Below are 14434 nucleotides of genomic sequence, written 5' to 3' on the forward strand. Positions count from 1 at the left end.
CTCTGACCTTGCTCTTAAGAAATGGCTCAGGATATGGTTTTATTGTGTTGATGATACTGCAGTAAATAGCACAAGTAGGTGCCTGGCAAAGGTAGCTGAAATTAGCTTTGTGAGTTAGGCAAGTTACTTAACCTTTCTGTACCTTGGTTTCCTTATTTATAAAATGTGGATAATAAAAGTTGCTATCTCAGATTGTTGTAGGATTAAATGAATTAATATATGTAAAATACTGCATGGCATGTGGTAAGAATTACATAAACGTGCTCCTAAAAGCTTGGCTTTGTCCCTGGTGCCAAATCAAAATAACAAGGACGGGGCTGGCGCCATGGCTCACTTGTTTAATCCTCCCAAATGGGCGTTGGGTTCTAGTCCTGGTTGCTCCTCTTCCAGTCCAGCAATTTGCTGTGGCCTGGGAAGGCAGTGGAGGATGGCCCAAGTGCTTGGGCCCTGCACCTGCATGGGAGACCAGGAAGAAGCACCTGGCTCCTGGCTACAGCGTGCCAGCCGTAGCAGCCATTAGGGGAGTGAACCAATGGAAGGAAGACCTTTCTTTCTGTCTCTCTCTCTCTCACTGTCTAACTCTATCAAATTAAAAAAAATGACAGGGTTGGAAGGGAAGGAACAAGAAAGCTTATTGACAGATGAAGGCAATCGCAAGCTTCGTGGTCTCAGGAAGTGCCATCCTGCTTTGCGGGTGGCCTGGGACTTGTAAGGAGCTGACAAGGAGGCTGGGCTGCTGAGCCAGGTGCTGATGCCAGCTGCAAGTCTGGTAACAGACCTCAGATGTCAGCACAGTTCCCTAGGAAACTTCCTTCATGGCTTGACTTTATTGTGAGGAGGACATAAGATATTCTGTACAACCAAGTAGCTACAAACGTTATTTGGCTGAGACCTGAAAGAGGTAAAGTATTGTGTTAAGAGACTGCAGTGCTTCGGTAGTCGGGATGGAGGCCACTCAGCCTGGAGCCCGTGCTTATCATGTCCTTAGGTGTTTGTACCTCTTTGTGTTTTGTTGCAACAAATTCAAACCTGGGTCATGCTGACTGGGAAGGGCCAGGTTACTTCCCAGTTGCAGCTGTCTTTGCCAAGGCCAGTTTGTGAAATCCACAAGCAAGCATGGTTTGTCTGTTGGAGCAGACACTTCAGTCAGTCTCAAGCTCAGTAGTTTCCTTTTGTACATCAGAATAGGCAAAGAAAGATGCATTTGGGCTGGTTACAAACTGATGTGCAGCTCTGTGTGAAGAAAGGTCCTGCTAACAGCATTCGCTGCTTTCCTGCCTTCTGCAGGAGTAATCTTAGACCATCACAGTTCTGATGATGTCATGATCACCTCTGCCGAGCATTGTCTTTAGTATCGATCCATTGAAAACTAACACTGCCAGACACCTTGGTGTGACAGTTAAGACTCTACACCTACCTAGGAATATTATCATCTTCTGTCTGGAATGTATTCCTGATCTCTATTCATTAAAATTTCACCATCTCTCAAAGGCTCAGCTCAAATTAATGCTCTCCCTGAGGCCTTCCCAAAGTCTTGTTTAAAACTAATTTTTGAGGGGTGACATTTGGTATCTCTTCTATATCATAGAGTTCATCTGTCCTGATACTGTATTCCTCATTTGTCTTGTCTACTAGATTGTAAATGCCTTGAGGCATGAACAGTATTATTCTTTGTATCAGTTGAAATGTGAAATTAAAAAAAAAAAAAGCCCGCACGCACAAGAAAACACACAAAAATAAGATACACAGCACACTCCATAATGTTTTTCAAGGGTGTTTCCGGTAGCAGCCCCGCAGGGAGTGCGGGTCTGGCGCCTGCGCACTGGCGCTCCCGGGCCGTCCTCTCCCGCAGCAGTGATGCGGGAGGCGCGCGCCGACCCGGTTGCCCGTCGACTCGGTCGCCCGTCGTGCCGCAGCCGTTTGGGGGCTCCGGGCTCTGAGATGGCAGAGCGGCCTTCAGGAGAGACGGCCGGCCAGGTGTGCGCCTTCCTCTTCAAAAAGCCTGGGCGGAAAGGGGCTGCCGCCCGCAGAAGGCGCCCGGTGTGCGACCCAGATCCCGGAGAAAGCAGCAGCAGTGGCGACGAGGGCAGCCCTGTGGTTCGGCCCGAGAGGAGGCGGGCGGCCCACAACCCCATGATACAGAAGACCTGTGGCGGCGCGAAGCGGAAGGCGGCCCGCTGCGACGGGAGCTGCGGGGAGGAGGAGGCGGGAAAGGAGCCCGAGAGCCTCGGCGTCGTCTACAAGTCCACCCGCTCGGCCAAACCCGCGGGCCCCGAGGATATGGGGGCGACGGCCGTGTACGAGCTGGACACGGAGAAGGAGCGGGACGCGCAAGCCATCTTTGAGCGCAGCCGGAAGATCCAGGAGGCGCTGAGGGGCCAGGAGGATGACAAGATCTACCGGGGCATCAATAACTACCAGAAATACATGAAGCCCAAGGATACGTCGATGGGCAATGCCTCCTCCGGGTTGGTGCGGAAGGGCCCCATCCGAGCGCCCGAGCACCTGCGAGCCACCGTGCGCTGGGATTACCAGCCCGACATCTGTAAGGACTACAAGGAGACTGGCTTCTGCGGCTTCGGAGACAGCTGCAAATTCCTCCACGACCGCTCAGATTACAAGCACGGCTGGCAGATTGAACGTGAGCTTGATGAGGGTCGCTACGGTGTCTGCGAGGCTGAAGACTACGAAGTGGGGAGCGACGAAGAGGAAATACCATTCAAGTGTTTCATCTGTCGCCAGACCTTCCAAAACCCCGTGGTGACCAAGTGCAGGCATTATTTCTGCGAGAGCTGTGCCCTGCAACATTTCCGCGCCACCCCGCGCTGCTACGTCTGCGACCAGCAGACCAGTGGCGTCTTCAATCCAGCCAAAGAACTGATGGCTAAGCTGGAGAGGCACAGAGCTGCAGCAGAGGGCAGTACTTCCGGGTTCCCCGGCGAGCCCCCATGAGGGCCCAACTCCCATCACAGACGTTTCCCGTAATTCTCAAAGCTCAAAATAAACATTCTGTTGTTCTTTTGGAAATCTTAAAATACTTGAAGAATTGTCAAGTTTTAAGTGAAAATGCTGCAAGTTGAATAATATAGTTTTCAGGAACTCTCAAAATAGCCATCCTCTATATAGACTTACATTCTAGTAAGCCCTTGTGTGATTTTTTTTTTTAAGAACAATATTGCCACCTAATGGTGAACTACATCTCAGCCATTTCAGAGGAGGCTGTGGAGATTTAAAATTCAAATGCAATAGACATTGATGAGTCTGTGGAATCCCAAGGGAGGAATAACTGAAATAGGTGTGAGAGTCCGTGAACTTAACACTGAAAGATACACATTAGGAAAGCAAATTAGTACACTGAATATCTAGAATTCATTATACAAATTAAAAAGAGACTAAACAGATTCAAGGCACACGTTTTAAAGAAAATATGGTTTCCGGGTCTAGCACTGTGGTGTGTCGTAGCAGGTAAAGCTGCCACCTGCAGGGCTGGCATCCAATAGGGACATTGGTTTGAGGCCTGGCTGCTCCATGCCCAGTCCAGCTTCCTGCTAATGTGCCTGGGAAAGCAATGGAAGATGGCCCAAGTACCTGGGCCCCTGCACCCACGTGAGAAACTCAGATGAAACTCCCGGCTTTAGCCTGGCCCAGCCCTGGCAATTGTGGCCATTGAGTGAAACAGCGGTTGGAAGATTCTCAATTTATTCTCTCTCTCAGCCTCTCTTTCTCTGTAACTCTGACTTTCAAATAAATCTTTTTAAAAAAGAAAAAATGGTTCCTATTAACAATCATATTTGTAGGTGGCAGTTAGGATTTTTTTTTTGTTTTAGTCTTTTGATAAAATGATAATATTCACTTCAGTAAACTTAGCTTAATTGATTAAAAAAATGCCCTGCTCCTCACAGTTACCTAGAGATAAGCCTTGTTAATATTCTGATAATTAGGGGACAGCACTGTGGTGCTGGCCTGCAGCTCCAGCATCACTTATGGGCACCAATTCAAGTCCTGGCAGCTCCACTTCTGATCCATTTGCTGCTAATGTGCCCAGGAAGGCAGCAGAGGCTGGCCCAAGTCTTTGGGCACCTGTACCTATGTGGGAGACTCAGAGGAAGCTCCTGGCTCCTGGCTCCTGGCTCCTGGCTTCAGATCAGCCCAGGTCTGGCCACTGTGGCCATTTGGGGAATGAACCAGCGGATGGAAGACCTCTCTCTCTGTCTCTACTTCTCTAACTTTGTCTTTCAAATAAAAATTCTGATATCTTTCCTTTTTTTCCTTGCTGTGTGGGAAACAAAACTATGATGTGCTATTTTCACACAACTGAAGTCCTTCTGTACACACTGATAACCTGCATTCTCACTTGATTCACACTTTTCAATGCCATTAAATATTTTCCCATAAAATCTTTTAGAAAGTACATGGCATTCCATTGGATAGAATAATTTGTTAAATGGTCCCTTGCTGTTGGACACTTGGAGTTTTTCTTATTTTTCGTTATAAACTGTGATGTACATCTAAGGAATGGCATATTTTTCTGTATCTTAATTTGCCCCCCTCATTTTTTTAATGTGAGAGGTAGACAGCTCCCATCCACTTGTGTATTCCCCTGAAACATTGAAGTCAGGAGCACAATGCACATTTCCCATGTAAGTGGTAACTCAGTTACTTGACCTATCACAGGTTCACATTAGCAGGAAGCTGGAATCAGAAGCTTGAGGCAAATGTCAAATCCAGGCATTCTGATAGGAGATGGGTCCTAACTGCTGTCTTAATCACTATGCGAAATGCCTGCTCTTTAAATAAGGAGCTTCTTAGAAGTGGAATTTATGAGTTAAAGAACGTGAACTTAAAAAAAAAGATTTATTTATTTGAAAGTCAGAGTTAGAGAGAGGCAGAGAGAGACAGAGGTCTTCCCTCTGCTGGTTCACTCTCCCAATGGCTACAAAAGCTGGAGCTGGGCTGATGCAAAACCAGGAGCCAAGAGTTTACTCCAGGTCTCCCATGCAGATGCAGGGGCCCAAACACTTGGGTCATCTTCTACTGCTTTCCCAGGCCACAGTAGAGAGCTGGATGGGAAGTGGAGTAGCCAGCACTTGAACTGGTGCCCACATGAGATGCCGGCACCGCAAGCGGCAGTTTTATCTGCTATGCCACACCGCCAGCATCATGAACATGAACTTTCAAAGGCTTGTGATACACACTGCCTAATTATATTTTCAAATATTTATTAATTTATATATTCCAGGGGGGAGTTTAATGGTGTATGAAAGGTTCATCTCTATACACACTAGAATGGAAGATATTTTTATAAACTTGTATGTTGATATAATTGAACAAGTCTATGACAGTGTAAGAAGCCATTTTAAAAAGTTGTGTAGGGGCTGGCGCTGTGGCACAGTGGGTTAATGCCCTGGCCTTGAAGCACCAGCATCCCATATGGGCACCGGTTCAAGACCCAGCTGCTCCACTTCCTATCCAGCTCTCTGCTGTGGCCTGGGAAAGCAGTAGAAGATGGCCCAAGTCCTTGGGCCCCTGCACCCATGTGGGAGACCTGGAAGAAGCTCCTGGCTCCTGGCTTCAGATCAGCACGGTGTGCTGGCTGCAGTGCGCTGGCCGGCAAGGGAAGACCTTTCTCTCTCTCTCTCTCTCACTGTCCACTCTGCCTGTCAAAAAAAAAAAAAAAAAAGTTGTATAAAAAATTAGGAAGAACATCTGAAAGAGATGATATAAAGTGGAAATTTAATACAGTTAGAGATTACAGTAAGTAAAGCTGTTAAGTATAGGGGAGGGTAATATTAGACATAATAATAACCTATACATTAAATGGTTACTATGCTAAGTACTTTATATGCATTATTTATTTATTTTTAGATTTTATTTTATTTTTTTTTTTTGAGAGGTAGAGTTACAGACAGTGAGAGGGAAAGACAGAGAGTAAGGTCTTCCATCGGTTCACTCCCCAAATGGCCACAATGGCCAGAGCTGCACTGATCCGAAGCCAGGAGCCAGGAGCTTCTTCCGGGTTTCCCACGCGGGTGCAGGGGCCCGAGTACTCGGTCCAGCTTCTACTGATTTCCCAGGCCAAAGCAGAGAGCTGGATTGGAAGGGCAGCCGTGACTAGAACTGGCGTCCATATGGGATACCAGCACCGCAGGCGGAGGATTAACCTACTGTGCCACGGTGCCAGCCCCACATTATGATTTAATCCTTACCATCCTTACCATGCCCCTATGAGACGGATACTATTACTATCCTCTTATGCCTGGAGATCTGAGACAGAAAATTAAACGAATTGCTTAGGGCCAACCGGTTGGTGAGAGAGGCAGCCCTGACTGTGGTCTATCTAATGGAAAGCCTTCATTTTTTGTGGCATGAATGTTATAGTAAGTATGCCTATTTCAATCTTATCTTTTTTAAAAAATTACTTATTTGAAAGACTGAGTTACAGAGAGAAAGGAAGACAGAGATCTTCCATCCCCTGGTTCACTCCCCAAATGGCCACAATAGTCAGGGCTGGGCCAGGCCAAATCCAGGATCCTGGAATTCTATCTGGGTCTCCTACATGGGTGCAGGAATCCAAGGACTTGGACCATCTTCTACTGCCTTCCCAGGCACATGAGCAGGGAGCTGGATCAGAAATGGAGTAGCCAGGACTCCTACCAGCACCTATGTGGGATGCAAGCATTGCAGGTGGTAGCTCAATGTACTGTGCCATGATGCCAGCCCCAATCTTATTCATTCTTACTATAAATATAGGCTACAGGATTATTGATTTAAATTAGCTTAACTCTCTTAACCAAAAGAATTGAATCTACGTAGTTTTAGAGAACAGAAGTAGGCTCTATCCATGGTAGTCACAGGAGTTGTTTTTAAATTGATGTTAGCTAAGAAGAATTGTTTTATAAGTCAGAAGGTTCATTTAGCTTCCAAGGAAGAATATTTTGAAAGTGGGAACTACTAGGGAGCAGCCTCTAGTGTATTATGAGGTTTGAATTGGTGGTATGTCTGTCTCGGGATATTTTTCTTATATTCGGTTAGAGAATTGTATAGTCCGACTCCTCAGGTCCCTTTCAACTCTAAAATTTTATTATTATGTGGTTCCACACATGTGACCTCGTCTGAATGTTCTGAGAACTGTTATCCGTGAAAGGCTTTTAAAGAACTCAGTATTGATCTTAGAAGCCTGTAGACGATTGAGGGAAATGCAATGCTTGGAGGCAAGGACACCTGGTTTTTCTGGGTGTTTAGGATTAAGAGGTCATGTACAAAAGATGTTGCTCTAGTGAGAGTTTTCTAGGAATATGTCCCAATCAAACCCACTTCCTACTGACCATTTTTTTTTTTATATTGTAATTTTAGCTGAAGGAGAGTTTAAGGAACACAGAACGGAAACATCAGGAGACTCTTAGAAGACTAGAAGGCAGATTTTTTGAAGAAAAGGTACGGAATATGTGTGTTAATTAGAAATGTTTTCTAGGATAACATAAGTATATTTATATGCATTCTGGCATGCATCATCCTTCCATTTGATATCTTATTGGAAGATTGTTGTTGATTCACAGCAGAATAAGAATTGGAGGGGCCGGCATAGCGGGTGAAGCCCCTGCCTGTGGTGCCAGCATCCCATGTGGGCACCAGTTCTAGATCCAGCTGCTCCACGTCCAGTCCAGCTCCCTGTTAATGTGCCCAGGACAGCAGTGGAGGATGGCTGAAGTGGTTGGGCCTCTGCAGCCACGTGGGAGACCTGGAAGAGTCTCCTGGCTTTAGATCAGCCCAGCTCTGGCTTTTGCGGCTATTTGACAAGTGGACCAGCAGATGGAGGCACGCTCTCTCTCTCTCTCTCTCTCTCTCTCTCTCTCTCTCTGTGTGTGTGTGTGTCTGTAACTTTGCCTTTCAAATAAATCTTAAAAAAAAAAAAAAAAGGGAAAAAATCTATTCTAGCCATCTCAAAATCATTTTCTGCCTTCCCATTGAGAGATTTTTGAAATCTTATTTATTTGAAAGGCAGAAACAGACAAGACAGATGAGATCTTCCATCTTTTGGTTCATTCTCCAAATGCCTGCAACAACTGGGTCTGGGCTAGGCCAAAGCCAGGAGCCAGAACTCAATCTGGATCTCCCTTATAAGTTGACCTTGGCAGGGACCCAAGTACTCGAGCCATCACCCACTCTCCCAGAGTGTGCACTCCAATTTGGGATGTACATGTCCAAGTGACATCTTAACTGCTATGCCAAATACGCAGTCCAATTCTCGAAGTCTTTAAAAGGAATTATCATAAAGGCTTCAGGACACATCTCCCTCAGCTTGGTATTCCCCTAGTGGGATTAAAACTACATGTGCCCCATTATATGAGAGAGATGGGATTGGAGGAGTCACTCTGGTGTATGTACAAAGATGTTCCATTAGCCAAGTTAAACTAAGATGCTAATTAAACATGGTCAAAATATTTTTATTAATATAAAGAGAATAGATTTCATGTTTTTCAAAGATACAGTTCTAAGAACAAAAGGATACTTCCCTCAAACATGTTCTTTGATATATCGCAAACTTCCAAGTTTCTCTATGACTCTGAAATTAATTCTTCAAATTGTAGGATGTTCATCAAGATACTAATATAGAATTTTTCAGAGGCCCTATGGTTTTTCTTGAATTGTTTTATTTAATTTTTCCTTCTTACTCTGGCATTGTTCTGGCTGCTCCACTCCCAATCCAGCTCCCTGCTAATAGCCCCGAGAAAAACAGCAGAAGATGACCTAAGTGCTTGGGCTCCTGCCACCCACATAGGAAACCTGGATGAAGCCTCTGCTCTGGCTCCTGGCTTCAGCTTGGCCCAGCCCAGGCCATTGCAGCCATCTGTGAGTGAAGCTGTGGATGGAAGACCTTGCTCTTTCTTCCTTTTTTTTTTTTTTTTAAAGGTTTATTTATTTGTTTCAAAGAGTTACACAGAGAGAAGGAGAGGCAGAGAGAGAGAGAGAGAGGTCTTTCATCCACTGATTCACTCCCCAATTGACTGCAATGGCCAGAGCTGTGCTGATCCAAAGCCAGGAGCCAGGAGTTTCCTCCAGGTCTCCCACGTGGGTGCAGGGGCCTAAGGACTTGGGCCACCTTCTACTGCTTTCCCAGGCCATAGCAGAGAGCTGGATCAGAAGTGAAGCAGCCGGGACTCGAACTGGCACCCATATGGGATTCCAGCAACACAGAGGACAGCTGTACCTGCTATGCTACAGCACTGGCCCCAAGACCACTCTCTCTCTATCTCTCCCTCTCTCAGTGTAATAAATAAATTAATTAATTTTTTTTTTTTTTTTTTTTTTTTTTTTTTTTTTTGACAGGCAGAGTGGACAGTGAGAGAGAGAGACAGAGAGAGAAAGGTCTTCCTTTGCCGTTGGTTCACCCTCCAATGGCCGCCGCTGCAGCCGGCGCACCGCGCTGATCCTGGCAGGAGCCAGGATCCAGGTGCTTTTTCCTGGTCTCCCATGGGGTGCAGGGCCCAAGCACCTGGGCCATCCTCCACTGCACTCCCTGGCCATAGCAGAGAGCTGGCCTGGAAGAGGGGCAACCGGGACAGAGTCCGGCGCCCCGACCGGGACTAGAACCCGGTGTGCCGGCGCCGCAAGGTGGAGGATTAGCCTATTGAGCCACGGCGCCGGCTTAAATAAATTAATTAATTAATAAACAAACCTGTAAAAAAGCAAAAAGAAAATGTTTTTCCTTCTTAGAATTAAATGGATCCTTTCAGAAATTTCTAAGATTGTGGGGTGTTGAGAGTGGGCAGTTAAATACATATAAATTCCGGCCGGCGCCGCGGCTCACTAGGCTAATCCTCCGCCTAGCGGCGCCGGCACACCGGGTTCTAGTCCCGGTTGGGGCGCCGGATTCTGTCCCGGTTGCCCCTCTTCCAGGCCAGCTCTCTGCTGTGGCCAGGGAGTGCAGTGGAGGATGGCCCAGGTGCTTGGGCCCTGCACCCCATGGGAGACCAGGAGAAGCACCTGGCTCCTGCCATCGGATCAGCGCGGTGCGCCGGCCGCAGCGCGCCAACCGCAGCGGCCATTGGAGGGTGAACCAACGGCAAAGGAAGACCTTTCTCTCTGTCTCTCTCTCTCTCACTGTCCACTCTGCCTGTCAAAAAAATAAATAAATAAATAAAAAATACATATAAATTCCTGCCGGCACCGCGGCTCAATAGGCTAATCCTCCGCCTGTGGTGCCGGCACACGGGTTCTAGTCCCGGTCGGGGTGCCGGATTCTGTCCCAGTTGCCCCTCTTCCAGGCCAGCTCTCTGCTATGGCCAGGGAGTGCAGTGGAGGATGGCCCAAGTGCTTGGGCCCTGCACCCCATGGGAGACCAGGAGAAGTACCTGGCTCCTGCCATCGGATCAGCGCAGTGTGCCGGCCGCGGCAGCCATTGGAGAGTGAACCAACAGCAAAAGGAAAACCTTTCTCTCTGTCTCTGTCTCTCACTGTCCACTCTGCCTGTCAAAAAAAAAAATTTTTTTTTCCTTAGATAAAAGGAATTCCTTTAAAACTGGCTCCAGGCTTTGTCTGTGTATCTGATAGCCTGGGGGTGGGGTAGGGCAGGAGCAATATCAAGGTATTTTTATTCTGAGACATTTCTGGGACAGGCTGCTCTCAGTTACCTCTCTGCTCTAAACTTGATCTTTTCCATGTGATCTAGAAAACAAAAGTTAGAAGTGCTTGATAAATAAATAAAAATCAACAACAACAACAAAAAAGAAAGGTGAAGCGTATTTGGTGCAGCCTTAAAGTGTACTGAAAGAGCTGCATCCCATGCTGGAGTCCTGGGGTCCTGTCTCAGCTCTGCTTGCAATTCCAGCTTCCTGCTAAGCACACCCTGGGGGATAGCAGATGATAACCCAGGACACTGGGTCCCTGCTACCCATGTGGGAGACCTGGATATTGAATTCCAGCTCCTGGCTTTGGCCTGGCCCTGTCCTGGCTGTTGTGGGCAATTGTGGAGAGAACCAGTGGATAGAAGATCTCTCTCTCTCCCCTCCTCTCTCCTTACTTTAACTTGGCCTTTCAGATAAATAAAAATCTTTAAAAAAAAGTTACTGCAGTTCAGGCTTTGCCTACATTTAGGGCAAACAGAGGGGGATCCTTAGCTGCATCCATCTCTGTTAGCTGGAAGTCATGAAAGCTTTCCCAAAGGCTCCTATCACATTTTTTCTTACATCTCCTTGGAAAGAACTTCTATAACAGAGGCTGGGAAACAATGTTTGGTCTTCCAGCCACGAGTAGAAGCTGAGAAGAGAAAATGATGGAACTGAGTGTGGGGTTGACTAGCACTGCCCTGTCTGCCTCACTCTGTCTGCCAGGGGTTTTGTGGGTGTTTCTCCTATGCTGACGAGAGCCCCATTGCTTCTGCTTCATGGCAGGGCCTTTCCAATAGGCCTGCTCATTCATCTCATAGCTCAGCCGGTTCCACCTATTCATATAAACGATGTCTTCAGATCACTGGGCTTAGTTTTCCGATGTATTTCTTCCTGCTCCTTGAATCCCTGCAAACCCTCTCTCCCTTCCACATGTTTGTGTATGTTTGTATTCCTCTTCCTGGAATGCACTTCCTCCAGCTGTGGCTCATTCTCATTCTTTATGGCTCAAATTTCATTTCCTCAGAGAGACTCCCTAAACTTCAATCTAAAATGATCTCCCGGGGGCTGGCTCTGCCACCTGCAGTGCCAGCATCCCCTATGAGTGCCGGTTGGAGTCCGGGCTGCTCCACTTCTGATCCAGCTCTCTGTTATCACCTGGGAAAGCAGTAGAAGATGGCCCAAGTCCTTGGGCTCCTGTACCTGCATGGGAAGACCCGGAGGAAGCTCCTGGCTCCTGGCATCAGATCTGCACAACTCCGGCCATTATGGCCAATTGGGGAGTGAACCAGTAGATGGAAGACCTCTTTCTCTCTCTGCCTCACCTCTCTCTCTGTAACTCTGACTTTCAAATAAATAAATAAATCTTACAAAAAAATAAAAAATAAAATGACCTCCCTCAATTATTGTCTATTTCATTACCCATTTTTTTTCATTTTTAGCATTTATTACAATGTTAATTCTCTACTTATTGGCATTTTAGGGAGGCAGTACACAGTCAGATTGCCTGCAGAAGAACCCCTGCTCTGCCTCTTACTAGCTCTCTGACTCTGGGGCAGCCACTAGCCTCTGCCTGAGATTTTTATGTCCTTGCTTTTGGGGATAATAATAATATCTATTTAATAGGGTAGTTGTGAAAAGTAAATAATATATATAAAGCTTTTAAGAACCATTGGTGGCACATAGTAAATGCTCAATACATTGTAATTATTGTTTGAATCCCAATGAGCTTCATGTGATTAAGAGCTTTGTTCACTATAGAATTCTGCTACCTAAAACAACTTAATATATATTCAGTGGGAATTTGTTGAATAAATGAATCTCTTCACTTTGCATTTAGCAGAAATTTCTCCAAGCTCTGCTTTCCAACCTGGATGTGGGTTTTCCTTCCTCCCCCCATGTATGTGTCATGCTCCTCTTTAGTGGGGAAATTGGGAAGTAGATACCCTTAGGTGGCTATGTGCATAATTTCCTCTTTGCTGCTTCTCCACCAGGACATGGAGTTTCATGTGGATAGTAGTGTTTCATTTGATGTACTGAAATAATTCATTTTTGATGTGTAAAATTAGTTTTTAGAACCTATAATTCTGTATTTAAACTGCCTGTTTTCTTTTTTAGCATCGACTAGAACAAGAAGCTGAAAAGAAGGTAATAATGCTGGCAGAGCGAGCCCACCATGAAGCTATTGTGTAAGAGACTGCTGCCCCTTTTTCTTTTTTAAAGATTTATTTATTTATTTGAAAGTCAGAGTTACACAGAGAGAGAAGAGGCAGAGAGAGAGAGATCTTCTACCCACTAGTTCACTCCCCAATTGGCCACAATGCCTGGAGCTGCACCGATCAGGAGCCAGGACCTTCTTCCATGTCTTCCACATGGGTGCAGGGGCCCAAGGACTTGGGCCGTCTTCTACTGCTTTCCCAGGCCATAGCAGAGAGCTGGATTGGAAGTGGAGCAGCCGGGTATTGAACCAGCGCCCATATGGGTAGCCGGCGCTTCAGGCCAAGGCATTAACCCGCTACACCACAGCACCGGCCCCACGCTGTCCCTTTTTCTGATGGCCTATCTTACCTCTTTGCTGATCCTCCACCCTTCTCTCCTGGATGGCTTTGTTCAGATTTTCTGGTCTCCCTTCCCGTACTGTTTCTTTCTCTTTGTGCTTCCACCCCTTTTCCCTCCACCCTTTCTGTAGCAGTGTGGTATGATGGAAACAAAAACGGGGCCTTAAAGTCTTTGCTCTCAACAGGCATGCTGACTGAACGAAGATTTCTTAACTTTGATATTAAATGTTGTTGGGAGACCAGGAGAAGCACCTGGCTCCTGGCTTCGGATCAGCACAGTGCACCGGCCGCAGCGCACCGGCCGCAGCGGCCATTGGAGGGTGAACCAACGGCAAAGGAAGACCTTTCTCTCTGTCTCTCTCTCTCACTGTCCACTGTGCCTGTCAGAAAAAAAAAAAAAAAAGAAATTAAATGTTGTCATCTAAAAATGGAGCTAATGATAGTCATTTTGCAGGGTTGTCAAAGGTATATTAGTGAAAGTAACCCAAAACTGTGTTGTGTTAATAAATGGACTCCCAGGGGTCAGTGTTTTATTTCTTGCTCATGTGACAGTCCAGTGTGGATCTGACAGCTTTCCTCCATGGGGATTGAGGAATCTGGGCTGCTTCCATCTGTACCTCTGCCACCTTGCAGTTTTCACATCCATCTTGTGTACAGGAGAGAGCATGGGCAACTTGTACCTGGAAGTAACACATCATTTTCCACTTAATTACAAGTTCCCAACTAACTAATGAGTGGTGGTCATGATTATTAACAGTGGGGGTAAAGCAATCACTGTTCTTGTTTGGTAATATCTAAAACTTAGGCCTGTGTTTTGAATTCTCATATCTCTCTTTCAGGCAACTGAATAATGCTGGGAGAAGTGTTTTTAAAGAGAATGTTTACCTCCAGAAAGCTCTTGCCTACCACCAGAAGGAGGCTGATGCTCTACAGAAAAACTCTCAGAAGTTGAAAGAGAATCATACTTTCCTCTTACATCAAAAGGTTCCTGTTTTCATTCAGATTTTTATAAAGGATTGGGTTGATGAATAGCAAGGATTGAGTATAGTAATGATTCATAAGGACAATGCAAGTGTTTTTCTTCTGTCTCAATGCCACACTTTCCATATCTGAGAAGATTAATTACTGAATGACTTATAAGAAGCGTTAGACTTCACTTTATAAAGAATATATCAGAGGGGGGCCGATGCCATGGCTCAATAGGCTATCTTCCATCTGCAGCACCGGCACCCCGGGTTCTAGTCCCGGTCAGGACGCTGGATTCTGTCCCGG

At 46.2% G+C, this 14434-nt stretch overlaps 2 protein-coding genes across 5 annotated transcripts in view; both read left to right on the forward strand.

Moving 5' to 3' along the window:
• BBOF1 (basal body orientation factor 1) overlaps window positions 1-14434 on the forward strand; it is a 51060-nt gene that overhangs the window by 15761 nt on the left and 20865 nt on the right. For all 4 annotated transcript variants that reach the window (XM_008272060.5, XM_008272059.4, XM_089322345.1 and 1 more), the window contains 3 exons: window positions 7354-7434; window positions 12723-12793; window positions 14002-14146. In XM_008272060.5, coding sequence (XP_008270282.1) covers window positions 7354-7434; window positions 12723-12793; window positions 14002-14146 — 297 coding nt within the window. The remainder of the gene's footprint in view (window positions 1-7353; window positions 7435-12722; window positions 12794-14001; window positions 14147-14434) is intronic.
• On the forward strand, window positions 82-3763 carry LOC103345058 (E3 ubiquitin-protein ligase RNF113A). Its single transcript, XM_089322354.1, has one exon. It carries the CDS (start codon window positions 1858-1860, stop codon window positions 2950-2952), a length of 1095 nt encoding a protein of 364 aa, XP_089178480.1. The 5' UTR covers window positions 82-1857; the 3' UTR covers window positions 2953-3763.

The sequence above is a fragment of the Oryctolagus cuniculus genome, chromosome 20 (assembly GCF_051225735.1).
Source record: "Oryctolagus cuniculus isolate XC-2025 breed Fujian yellow rabbit chromosome 20, ASM5122573v1, whole genome shotgun sequence".
NCBI classification, from domain to species: Eukaryota; Metazoa; Chordata; class Mammalia; order Lagomorpha; family Leporidae; genus Oryctolagus; species Oryctolagus cuniculus.

What these genes read in the sequence shown, in the direction of transcription:
- LOC103345058 (XM_089322354.1), top strand. Translation starts at nt 1,858, where the DNA reads ATGCGGGAGGCGCGCGCCGACCCGGTTGCCCGTCGACTCGGTCGCCCG.